At 61.3% G+C, this 12,702-nt stretch overlaps 1 protein-coding gene across 2 annotated transcripts; it reads right to left on the reverse strand.

Annotated features, from left to right (window-relative positions):
* Positions 1-570: 570 nt before the first annotated feature.
* Positions 571-10,915, reverse strand: DBNL (drebrin like). Of its 2 annotated transcripts, none has more exons than XM_070424910.1 (13): positions 10,792-10,915; positions 7,084-7,139; positions 5,643-5,755; positions 5,186-5,260; positions 4,232-4,378; positions 3,597-3,674; positions 3,106-3,254; positions 2,986-3,031; positions 2,709-2,793; positions 2,212-2,307; positions 2,006-2,118; positions 1,712-1,808; positions 571-1,361 (listed from the first exon to the last, which is right to left on the reverse strand). In XM_070424910.1, exons 1-13 carry the CDS (start codon positions 10,872-10,874, stop codon positions 1,222-1,224), a joined length of 1,278 nt encoding a protein of 425 aa, XP_070281011.1. In that variant the 5' UTR covers positions 10,875-10,915; the 3' UTR covers positions 571-1,221. The 2 variants fall into 2 exon arrangements, with proteins under 2 accessions (XP_070281011.1, XP_070281010.1); XM_070424909.1 differs by having other exon boundaries at positions 2,986-3,034.
* Between the last annotated feature and the right edge of the window lie 1,787 nt (positions 10,916-12,702).

Below are 12,702 nucleotides of genomic sequence, written 5' to 3' on the forward strand. Positions count from 1 at the left end.
TTTGATATTTGCAACCATAGTAAGACAAAGACTTCTATTTTTGATATTTATTTTATATATTTAAATGCCATTTAACAAAGAAAAATTAACCAAAAAAATGAGCTCGCGTGTCACCTCTGACACGCGTGTCATAGGCTCGCCATCACTGCTCTAGGGAGTCTAAGTGACCCAGCTGGCTCCCTTTAGATGCTTGTCCTCTGCTGTCTCCGAGTCCCTCTGCCTGGGGACACGCCCACAGATGGCCTCAAAACTGGGGACACCTGACTCACGGGGCCTCCAAGCTGGGGGTGAGGGGCACTGTCGTCTTTGTGGGAGAGAAATCAATGAGGCCTGCCTGCAGCCTGGCCACCTGCTTCCACCCTGGGGCTCCTCAGTACAGCCTCCACCCAGGGCACACAGGAAGTGGACTCTCCCGTGTCACTGGGTGCCAGGCGCCTCACTGCACACACGCGCGCGCGCGCGCGCACACACACACACACGCACGTGGTCCCGCCTGGGCACAGGCCCTGTGGAAGGGACAAGGCAGGCCCTCAGCCCTCCCAGAGAACAGGTGCAGGAGGCTCACTTCACTCACATCTTAAACCTTTTTGATTTTTATTGATAGAGAGAGAGAGAGAGAGAGAGAAAGAGACATCAGTCACATCTTAATCTTTATGCCTCGTCCAGGTGGCTGCAGCACTCCCAGACACCAGGAAGGTGGGTCTCACCCGGGGCCGCCAGGCTGTCACGGCATCGGAGCTGGGGCCTGGGTGGGCATGCTGACTCCACGAACAGAGGTGGGGGCGGGGGGGGGGGGGGTCTGGGACAGGGGGAGACGGCAGGTGTTGCCACAGGGCCAGCAGGCAAGAGCACAGATGTGTTTGCCGCTGCGCCCAGGTACTCAGGGGCCTTGCTGTCCCATCCCCAGTGCCCAGAGCCAGGCAGGGGACAGAGGAGCAGGAGCACGGAGCAAGACCCAGACCAGCTGCTGCTGCAGAGCTGCCGGCACCGACTGGGCATGAGCCGCCGAGTCCACGACTCGGCTCCCCAACCACCGCCCCTCAGAGCTGCAGGGAACAGGAAAGGCAGAGGCCCCTGCTGTGGGGGCTGCTGGAAGCGTGTGGGAACCACTGGGTTATTGCTGCATTTGCGGCCCATGCCAGAAAGAGGATGGGGTGCAGTGTCACACTGCCACCTCCAGCAGTAAGGCCACGTGGGGCGGGGACGAGGCCACAGGCAGCCTCACTCAATGAGCTCCACGTAGTTGGCAGGAAACATGCCAAAGTGGCCGTCGGGCCCGTAGCCGCGCCACCAGCCTTCATCGATCACCTCGATGCCCGTGATGAGGTTCTCGGGGTCAAAGGAGATCTCGGTCTCATCAGCTGAAAGGAGGGGAGCCCGAAGCTGCACTGGGAGCCCCAGGCACCCGCCCGCCCGTCCCCACACTGTGCCAGGGGCCTTTCCCTACACACTTTCCCCTAGGGCCTGGCTCTGGGCCCGTCCCAGCCAAAGGCTGGAGACAGCACTTCCTCCCGCACCAAGGCCACCCCCAGAGCCACCTCTCAGTCACACCTTCAGGCTCTACGACGAGGGTGGCACAGGGGAGTCACGCTGTGGATGAAGAGCTGCCTAGGACCCACAGAGAGGCCTGCTCCTCTCTCGCCCTCCTGTCTTCTGACACCCCTGGGGCTGACCCCTGAGGAGCCTGTGGGGGGGTGGGTTGGCACGGTACCTGCCTGGTAGTCGTACAGGGCCCGGGCGCAGAGGCCCTTTCCGCTCAGCCCGGGGTAGTGGTCCACTCGCACAGAGCCCGTGTCCTGCTGCTCCCCCTGCCGGACCGGAGAGAAGTCTGTGCCCAAGGCCAGGCCTCGGGGACCTCACAGTGCTCCCCACCCAGAACCTCCCACACGGCTTATCATCGCACAAGCGGCTCCAAATTTAAGGGAGTGAGCCTCCCAGGTGTGGCTGGGGAGGCTGTCTCAGGGCCCAGGTCCTCGCAGCCCTGACCCAGGTGCAGGGAACCCACCGTGGGGGGCTCCTCGTAGAGGGTCTCCTGCTCTGGGGGCTCCTCGTACAGGGCCTCCTCCTCCGCCTGCACCAGGCACTCAGGGGCACGGGGCGCGGGCTCCTCACAGACACCTGCAAGGGCAGTGCAGCCGGCTCGGACCCTGGGGAGGGAGAGGACACCCCGTCTCCCCCCACCCCAACCCCCAGGATGGCCGAGAGCCTTGCCTGTGCTGGGCCTTGAGGCGGCGTGAGCCCTCTCCCCGCCGAGGGGGCTCTCTGGCTGGGGGAGCTGCCTCTGTAGGAAGGGGCTCCGCAGTTTGCCTGCAAATTGACAGTGAACAGGACTCACAGCGGCAGGGAGAACACGGCCCTGATCTCTCTGGGCCCTGCTCACCCACCGGGACTGGATGGGGACTCTCTCTCTCTGCAGCCCCTGGGGGCATGCGCAGTGCGAGAGAGCTGGCTGGAGGACTAGTCCTGTGTCCTTTGGGGGCCAGAGAGGTGACTGCTGTGAACCCCTGGAACCCAGCTGACAGCCAAGTGTGATCTCTACCAGGGCTTATGGGGCCGGGGCTGGAGGTCCCCCCCTCTCCTCCAGGTCTGGCTCTGCAGGAGGTCAGGGCAGATGCTGTCCTCACGTACAGGTGCTCCTGGCTTACTCGTCCCTACACGTCCCTCGCCTAGCCCTGCTCAGGACAGGGCCAGGCACAGAGAACTCTCACCTGGCTGGGGGCTGGAGGTGGATGCGGTGGACACGGCTCTCTCCTTCTGCATGAACATCTGCCGAGGTGACTGCTGACCAGGCTCCTGGGGGCACGCACAGCCCCAGGGTGAGCGGGAACCGTGAGCCTGCCCTCCTCCCACAGTGCTGGGGCTCACAGCCTCCCCGGGACGGGGTGAGGTGCGCCCACACATCCCAGGTTCCCACCTGCAGGGCAGCTCGCAGCGGGTGGCCTCCACCCAGTGCGGGACGGGCCCTCCGGTGTGAGCACCCCTCACCTGTTCCTCTCTGCTCCTCGAAACCACTTCCTGCTGCTCAGATTTCCTGCTGGGAGGGCAGAGGGCAGCGCTGAGCCTCTGCCTGCTGACCACGGGCAGCCCCATCTCCCGGGGGCTCACCTCTGCCTGGCCTCCTGGCCCTGCTCCTGGTAGCGCTGCTCCCGGAGGGCGGCCTCCCGCAGCTCCCGCTCCCGGCGCTCCTGCTCCAGCTGCTGCCGCTCCTGCTCCGCCCGCCGCTTCTCCTGGGCCCGCCGCTGCTCCTCCTCCTCCTGCAGGGAGCGTGCTCAGCCCAACCCAGCGCAACTCTAGCCTCCTCACTTAACCCGCTAACCCCTGGGGTTAGCACGGACGAGAACATTGCACCAGTTTTTTGTTTAATTTATCTTTATTGTTGAAAGTATTACAGACGTCCCCCCTTTGTCCCCCTCCCCTCCCCTCCCCTCCCCTCCCCTCCGCCCCCCCCGCCCCAGGCCTTCACCACACTACTGTCTGTGCCCATGGGCTATTTTAGAGCTTGTTATGAGAAAACTGGCAGAGAGAGAGTGACGTGCTTATTCCATGCCTGGCGCACACTGGACGCCCGCAATCATTGTCGCGCTGGCAGCACTCACCTCTGCTTTGGCCCAGAAGCTGTCTTTGCCGAACCTCTTGATCTCTGACACGGCATTGGTCTTCTGGTACACGGAGCCCTGCGGGGACGGGGACAGAGTGCAGGGCCCAGGCAGGGACTGTCAGGACAGCACCCGGCAGACGCAGTGTCCCCAGCCCAGTGCCCGAAGGAGGCTGATAGCACGTTGGCCTGAAGGCCTTGGACACTGCTGAGCAGGGAGGTGCAGCCCATACAGCAGGTGGGTCTCTGGCTACGCCAGGCCCTGTGGGTGAAACCAGGGCAGGTCTAGGGCTTACCTCTAGCCAGGAGCCATTCCTAGGAGGATGGCCCCCCAGCTGCAGACAGCTGACCACCATGGCAGCGCCCACCACATCCCTATGGACCCGTGCTTACTGTCAGGGGTCTCGGCTCCCCACCCAGCACCAAGGCCACAGGCCCACAGGCGTCTGCCCCGACTAGGAGGGGCCTGCCCTATCTGCCACTTGTTCCCCCACGGCAGCCACCACACAGGACACACTGGTGCTGTGGCCTTGAGACCAGGCAGGCAGGAGACAACCCGAGGGATCAGGTGCCGAGGTCGAGGCAGCCGTCTGGTCGCTGGGAATGCCCTGCACCCACGGCCCCAGCCCAACTCACCACTGGGGCCTGGGGGCCCATGTCCTGGAAGCGGCTATTCTCCCTGTGAAAAGTGTAGTTGGCACCCGAGGCCCTGGCCACCTTCTGCATGATACACTCAGGCTCCACGTCCTCCTCGGCCCTCGCATTGATGGTCACGTGGGCGCCCTGCAGTGAGAACAGTTGCTGCAGTTCCAGGAAAGACCGCATGTCTGTCTGTAGGTCAGGAACCCTGTCTTGCTCGTGCGTGAGGCCCTCGTGTCTGAAGCGTGTCCTGTGGCTCTGCCTTGAGCAGATGGCTCAGGCATCAGAGGGTTCTTTCTCATCAGTGACACCAGCCCTGACAGACGTGTAGAAGCCAGCACACATCATCGACACGGGCCACTGACTGCGGAGGAGCCAGCTCTGGCCTCTGCCTGTCACCAAACACCCAGTGACCCTCTCTTCCAGCTCCTAGCTGGAGAAATGGAGGCACATCTGAGGAAGTGTTGGCAGAACTGGAAATCGAAGTCCCGGGTCTCCTTGCTAGTGACCAAGGAAATGCAGTCACCTGACCCTCAAAAACAAATGCTTTTGAAACCACACAAGGTTCCATTTATGACTGACATGCAGAAACGGATGGGAACCAGTGCATCGAGGGGACATGTGTGGGCACTGCAATCCCCTGCCTCCTCAAATCCCAGCATCACGGCTGGGTCCTGTTCACAGCACTCAGGAGGCCGGCAGGAGCAAGGCCTGCCAGGACCAGCTCCTGCCCGCACGGTGCTCCCGCACTGTGCTCCCCGTAGTCCTGGGCCCCGCCTCCCCTGAAGCCACCCCCAGGCCCCTCTGCACACTCGCTGAGCAGCCTCCGTCACACCGAGGCCCAGACAGAGCAGGACGTGGGGCACACCTCCAACTCTGACTGTGGGTTCCATCGCTCATTCCATGCACACGGGGCCCGAGGAACTGAGGCCCTGCAGGGACAGCCCTCACCTTCAGGAAGCTGGCCATGGTGCTGACGTGGTTGGCACACACACCCTTCCGCACATCGTTCACGCCCTCGCCCGTCTGCAACACAACACACCCAGCATGACCTACCCATTTCCTAAAGCCACTGCCCTCCTAGGGACTTGGCAGGTTGTTGGGGCAGCTTCCACTAGGGGCACTGAAAACCCTTGTCCCCACCAGTCCGCCCTGCACTAGCAGAGCCTCCCCAGCCTTCCTCCAAGCCCTCAGCTCCCAGGGGACGAGAACAGGGTGTCCTGTGGTTGTTGGTACTTCATTCTGCAGGAGTATTTCTGGGCTCGGAGGGAGTGAGGGGCCTTCTCTGGGCCACAGTGAACTAGCCCTCCGGCTGTGAACTCTCCTCTGCTCCAATCACTCAGGGCGGGAGGGAAAGAGAGCTTCCTGGTCACACCTAGACAGGACCTGAGCCCCAGGTTTCACATACCCAGTTGATGAGGACAAACTTGGGCAGGCCAGAGTTGGGGTCCTTCACCCTGCAGAACGCGTACATCACCTTCCCGCTGTTGAGCTCCTCCACCACCTCCTCCAGGCCCCCCTCTGCAGCAGTCACAGGAGGGTCACAGGCAGCAGGCACCCCGCCCACCCAGGACCCCACCCATCGGGAAAGGAAGCCCAAGCTGCCTCCTGCATCAGAGTAAGATCCTGGCCTGAAGGGCGAGCCGGCGGATGCAGGACTGTGCTGACGAAACTCCGGTGACTTTTATCGCACTAGTGTAAACACCATTTTGTAAAATAGAAATGAGCCCTGGCTGGTGTGGCTCAGCAGTTGGAGTGTCAGCCTGTGCACCAAATGGTCACATATCTGATTCCTGGTCAAGGGCATGTACCTGTGTAGCAGGTTCGATCCCCAGCCCTGGTCAGGGTGTGTACAGGAGGCAACCCATCGATGTGTCTCTCTCACGTCAATGTTTCTCCCTCCCCGTACCTCCCTTCTTTCCTGGACCCCACAAAGGGCCCTGCCCATGTGGCTGCTCAGACTACAGGGCCACCTCGGAGGGCTGTGAGCAGACAGGACCGACCCTCAGAGCTCAAATCTTAGATGCTCACAGGAAGTGACCGGGCAGGAAGGGCTGCCCAAGACGTTCTCTCTGGACCCTGAGACCGAGGCCCACCATGTGCTAGGGTTTGCGGCTCTCACCTGCCTTGCACACCTCCCCAGATTGTGAAGAGGGGCTCAACTGCTAAACCCTGCAACGGTCGCCCGTGGCATCCCAGCACCACGGGCGTCCCAGCGCATGAGGCCACCGCAGTGGCAGTCCTTCTGGAAAGAGGGCAGGGGGGAAGGTGCTGGAGAGAGGGCGGGGCTCTCTACCAACAAATCCTCAGAACCAGCCGCTGGGGGCAAAGCTGTGCCTGGCCCAGGTCGGGGAGCTGGCCACGAGCACATGAAGCCAGGCACCTCTGGGGGCTGCAGCTCGCCCTGCTCCCACCAACTCTGGCCAGGGGAGACCTCCTTATAAGACCGCCCGCGGACACGCATGCCAGCAGTACTTTTCCAGGTCACCCCGTCCCAGCTGAGCATGGGCACTGTTGCACCCCGACCCATCAGATGGGGCGGAGGGAAAAGTGCGTCTGCTCTTCCTCCTCCACCTCCAGCCCAGGCCACCGTGAGCTCTCCCAGCTACAACACAGGGCAGCCCTGCCTGGCACCTCAGGCCAAGAACATGGAGGAGGGCTTACTTTTACCTGGAAACCCCAAGACCCCCCCATCCTGCCTGATCAGGGGCCAGAGAACTCCTCAACACTGCCTGCCCAAGCCCTCTTGCTGCTGGGAGGGCCGAGATGCCACTGGAGCTGGGGCCCTGACAGCCACTCTCCCTCCACCCTCCCTCCGGGAGCCCCTGGATCCCCCTGGCCATACTCACCCCCAGTGCCAGCCACACGGATGTCATTGCTGTTGCCTTCATAGGTAAACAGAGCCCTGAAACAAAGCAGGGGGGCTCTGTAGCCAGCACCGAGGGCACTGTCTGCCGTCATCCCTGACAGCTCAGCATGGCCGTCTCTGTGGGCCAACACGGGCCCCACCGTGACCCACTGTGCCTGCTGAAGTGTGGCCTTCTCAGCTCTGAAGCTGCAACGATGCTGGCCTGCCTGACCATAAGGGCATGTGAGCGATGGACCGAAGACGGGAGCATACATCCACTCTGAGGAAGGCTGAGCCTAAGGTGTCATGGCAACTTTTTACACATGCACGTGTGAAATACTCGCCTGGCTGCCAGGTGTGTGAATTTGAAAAGACAAAGACACCTGCACATTCCTGAACCCAAAGCACAAAGGAGAAGCAGGAAGGAGGGATTGGCACCAGGCCCCTGGGAAGGTGCTGCCCCCTGGGCACGTCTGCCATCTTCTGGGGCCTGCAGGCTGGTGCAGCAGGTCTGTCTGGGTCGTGACTCCCCTGACAAAAAAATGTGCAACACCAGAAACCACAGGGGTCATGACTCAGCATGGCACCTGGTCCTCAGGGGACAGGCTCCTTGTGGGGGCAAGATCTAGACCAGTGGTTCTCAACCTTGGCTGCACATTAGAATCACCTGGGAATCTTTTTAAAAATCCTGGTCTAGACCAACCAGAGTCTTCCCTCTGCACAGGTGACCCTGCCCACACCACTCTTCATCCTGTAAGACTAATTATTCATAAGAACTCTGGAAGAGATTTGGGCTTAAAAACATGTGCCCAGAGGTGTTTAGGAAATAAGGTAAATTTTACTAAATGAGAGATACAGATGGAAGGCTCCTTGCCAGAGCACAGGCCTGCTGAGCCAGCCGCCATGGCAATCAGTCTGACGGGAACCAAGTCAGCTCCTGCTCGGCTCCCCACAGCCTTGCTAACACCACTGGGCAGAGCTGCCTCGACCCAAGAAAGTCAGAGGAAACGAAATCCGATCCAGGCCCAGGGGATCTGGTTGACAGGGAGGACACCCTGCCAGGAAGGAACAGTTTCCCAGGAGAGGAGAAAGAATATGGACGGAGAGAAAGAGGGACAAAGAAGACCTGGCAGGCGGTAGACCTCCCAGAGAACTTTCTGGAAGAGGTGGCTTTCCGGTAGTGCAGCCACCAGCACCAACACTGCAGGAGCCCAGCTCCAGGCCGTGCTGTCCGACAGCGAGTCGATGGGGAGACCTGGTCTAGCATGTCCTCTCCCCAACGGAGGAGAGAACGCTATTCCCCCTGAAGGCCACAGAAGTCAGGAGCACAGACCAGCAGCAGGGACAGCGATGGCCGCCCAGCCGGGCTCTTCCAAGAAGGGACGCAGCAGCTCCCAAGAGCCACGCTCCGTGCCTGCCCCCATCCTCTGGCCTCTCTCCTTCCTACCCTGGGCTCCAGCCTGAGCCATTCTCGGATGTTCCAGTTCAGAGGCTCATTCCCACGTTTCCTCCATTCCCCGATTCTTTCTGATGAACATGAAAAGAGGGGGTCCTGGCCTGTTCATGGCACATGAAGCATGGGGCACTGGACACCTTATAATCCAGTCATCCCTTCCAAAGACACTGAGAACCTGCTGCCTGCTGGTGATGGGGATGTAGCCACAAGAAAGCCTCCGAGAGGGACACACAGCAACACGAGCACTGCCAGGTGGAGGGGGTGCAGGAGCCGACCCAGGCTGTGATCTAGGGAAGAATGACCAGGGAGAACCAAGAGAAAGAGCCAAGGTGCAGAGCTCATGTACCCACAGGCCTCAGGGCCTGGCCCAGGATCACCCAGGGCTGCGAACCACACCGGAGACCACCTCTTCTTGCTCTGATACCAGCTTTCCTGTCTCCCTCATTCCACCCTTCTTCTGAGCACTGACCACACACCATAGCCCTGCACCAGGGACAGACAGGGCCCACCATGCTGCTTCTGGAAAAGAGAAAGGCAACGCAAAACCAAGTGGGTCTGGAGAAGCTGGAAAATGGGACCGCAGCCCGGGGCCGAGGCAGTGAGGAAGCCCCTGCAAAAAGGCCACTGGGGAACTGAGAACAACTTTGGGGGGGTCCCTGGGATGATGTGGAAGGGGGGCACTCCCAGCAGAAGAGGCAGCCACAGCAAGGGCTCCGAGGACGGATCAGCCTGCAAGTCTGAGGAAGAGAAAAAGAGGAAGGGCCCCGGGAGTGGCGGTGAGGAGCTGGGCAGTCAGGGCCTGTCAGCCAGGTGTGGAGTCTGGGCTTTATTGAATGAGCAACGGCAGTCACTGCAGGGTTACAGCAGGGAAGCATTTCAGTGAGTGGGGACTTGCCACACAGTATCTGCTGACAATGATGGCAGAGGCCAGGGGCACAGCCACTGGAGCCCAGGGGTGGGGAAGGAGGCTGGTGAGATGGACGGGCTCTGATTGGTTAGGACAGCGGTTAGCAAACTGCGGCCCCTTGAGTGTGGCTCTTCCACAAAATACCACGTGCGGGTGCGCATGTACAGTGTGATTGAAACTTCGTGGCCACACTCAAGGGGCGAAAGAGCCGCATGTGACTCGAGAGCCGCAGTTTGCCGACCACTGGGTTAGGAGGAAAGAGGAAGCTTGGCACCCTCAGAGGAGGGGGGGCGGGGGGGCGGTTTGCAGGCAGCTCTGGGAAGCAGCTCAAGGAAAGGCTGAAACATGGGAGGCCTGAAGAGGGACCCTGAACTACATCATCCCCAAACCAGGGACAGTCGCTGAGAAAACTGAGGATAAAGAGAGACCTGGAAGGCCCACGGGACACCCAGGAGTCCTCTAGGTAAGTCAGAAAGGGCTGCACCCGAGCACGCAAAGGAGCAACGCCCTTAACCGGGAGGACTGGCGAGGGCTGCAAAGTCAGGCTGCGTGAAAGCCACTTTGCTGGGCACCAGGGGAAGCAGCGAGGAGAAAGCAGCACTTGACAAGTGGAGACCGGTCCCAGCAGCGCAGCTGCACCCCGCGGGCCCTGCCCCGAAGTGGGGCCTCTTAGTCCGCCACAGCTGGCATTTCTGACCGGACCGGCTCAGAACCAGCCCGGGAAAACCATTTAAGCAAAGGGGCTGCCCAGTCACCCCAGAGACTCGGACCAGGCTTCCAAGGGCCATAAAGCCCCGACCTCAGGAGGCTACGGCCTCGCAGAGGAAGTGACCGGAGGTGGGGGTGGGGGTGGGGGTGGGGGGACGGCAGCAGCACCGACAGGCGGCCCACTCCCCTGGGCTCCGGCACAGGAAGGGGTCTCCTTGGAGAAAGGGCGGTGCTGACATCTACGTGCACTGAGCAGGGACCCAACCCCCGACCTCCCTATTGGACGCCTCCGGGCAGGGCTCCGGTCCCGCCGGGCCGCCAGCCGCTCTCGGAGGCCCGTCCGGGGACTCGGCGTTTGCAAGAAGCCGGGCGTGGCTTCCGCTTTCTCAGGGGCTGGGAGGTCCCGGCAGCAAAGCAGAACCCGGCGCAGCCCCCGAGCGCGGCCGAGCGCGGAGTCCGGCCCGGAGAGCCAGGCCGGGGTGGGGAGGGCCCGGGCGCACGCGGCGGGCACGGCGCCGGACCCCCTCCCGGGCGCGGCGCAGGTGTGGGTGCACAGGTGAGCCCGCCCGACCGCCAGCCCGCCCGCCCGCCCCGGCCGCATGGCTCCGCCCCGGCTCCCGCCCCGGCCCGGCGCCCACCAGTCGGTCGGGGACTTCTCGGCGACCACGCGCGCGTAGGCCTCCTGCAGCGCCGGCCCGTTCCGGCTCAGGTTCGCAGCCATGGCCCGGCTCGTCCCAGCGCCACGGCTTCCGGGCCCGCCCCGCCCCCGCGGCCGGAAGCCCCGCCCCCGCGGCCGGAAGCCCCGCCCACCCCGCCGGAAAGCCCCGCCCCAGCAGGAAGTGGGCGGGGCCTCGGTACTCCCCTGGGGGCGCGGCCCCACGTCCTAGCAGCATCGCGGTGGGGTGAAGATTCCAACCTAGGAGCTTGGGGGGATGCAGGCATTCAGACCAGAGCAGCCAGTCAGAAAGGATGGCGGCTTTCAGGGTGTTCACCCACAGAAATGCCAGTGACCAGGAGGAGCCCATCTGTTCCAGCCCCACGTGGCCTCATGACTACAGAGCTAGAGAAATGGAATCATTTTTTCTAAAAAGACACCTTGTTTATGCTGCGTGGTCAGTGGAATCCAGTAAACAAATACTTCACAGCTTGAGAGATGAAGAAAACCTCACCGAATCCCTGTGAGGGTTTGAACAGAGGCAGGAGGTGGGCGGGCTGCAGTCCTGGCCCGGGTCTGGCACACAGGCCTTTGGGGGCAGTGGCTGCAGGGCCTCCTTTTAGGGCTGAGCGCAGCCACCATCCTGGACAGGGTGGCTCACAGGCGGGTGAAGGCCCTCCTTCATTCGGGAGGAGGGCTCTCCAGCCACCTATCCTCTTGCCTTGAGGGTCTCTGGCTTCTCAGGTCTTGCCTGAAGCCTCAGCCCAGCTTCCTGCTGTCAAGTGAGAGCTCCCAGGAACCAGCAGAACCCGCACGGAGGAACGGAACATACAGGCAGTGGGGATTTCAAAGTTTCACAATTTTGCTGACATTTTAACCCCAAATTGTCAACAAATCCATCAGTCCTTCCTGCTTCAGGATGAAGGCCTGCACTGCTGGGCACCTGACGCGGATGCAGAAATGGCCACACAAGGGTGGCAGCCCTGTCCTGAAGAGGGTGGGGAGTGAAGGTCTGGGAGAAGTGGTGAGAGGAAGGGGACAGCTTAAGGAAAATTAAGAAGCTGCTATCTAGGCTGATAGGTTTTGCAGATTCTTTATAGTTTTATGATTTTATTAGTAATAAACCTGTCAACAGGGAGAAACCTGGGTAGTAGGGACGGCAAGGCCAGGACTCCTGCCGTCATGGGGTGCTGACTGCCTTCCCTCCACTTTCCGAGGTCCTGCATTCATGACTAGATCTAATCCAGGCCCAGCCTTGCTCAGCACTGCTGGGAGGAAGCGTGTGCTTCAGTGACAAGAGGCACAGGAAGGAGGGGCTGGGGCCGGAGAGACCAGGGCTCCAGGCTGGTCTTGAGGCTTCCTTGCCTCCCTTTGGGTACCACAGACAGACCTCAGGCCACGAGTTCTGCAGGCCTGTCCTGCAAGCACTTGTTTGGCACTTAAGGAAACTATCTCCTGAACTTCACAGACAGAAACCTGCCCGCCCCGCGCCCCCCCCCTCCCCCCGCCCCCACTTAAGCGTCTGCAGTGAGGTGGTGTGGACACAGTTTCAGCTTTGAGCTGCGAGGCTGGGGACATTTGCATCTGGCACCTTATCCCTGGTCAGGAGATTGTGACCCTTTGCCATAGTCTTGGAGTTCCTGGAGCCTGACGAAGGATCACGATCTCAGCGGTATCCCCCAAACCCAAGCGCTTCTGGCCATAGTTAATAGTCACTTGTTCACGGTGGATCGATTGCTTAAGGTCATGTATCTCCCTGATGTCTCTGGTCCACAGAGAAAAAAGCCACATTGGTTGTTTTTTTGGACCTGCTGTCCAGTTGGCCACCTGCGTCACACCTTAGAAACGGGATGTCTGCACACGTGGGTTACACGGGAGCTCCACAGCACAGGGC

The sequence above is a fragment of the Myotis yumanensis genome, unplaced genomic scaffold (assembly GCF_028538775.1).
Source record: "Myotis yumanensis isolate MYYU_CA2020_CCGP unplaced genomic scaffold, mMyoYum1.0.hap1 SCAF_9, whole genome shotgun sequence".
NCBI classification, from domain to species: domain Eukaryota; kingdom Metazoa; phylum Chordata; class Mammalia; order Chiroptera; family Vespertilionidae; genus Myotis; species Myotis yumanensis.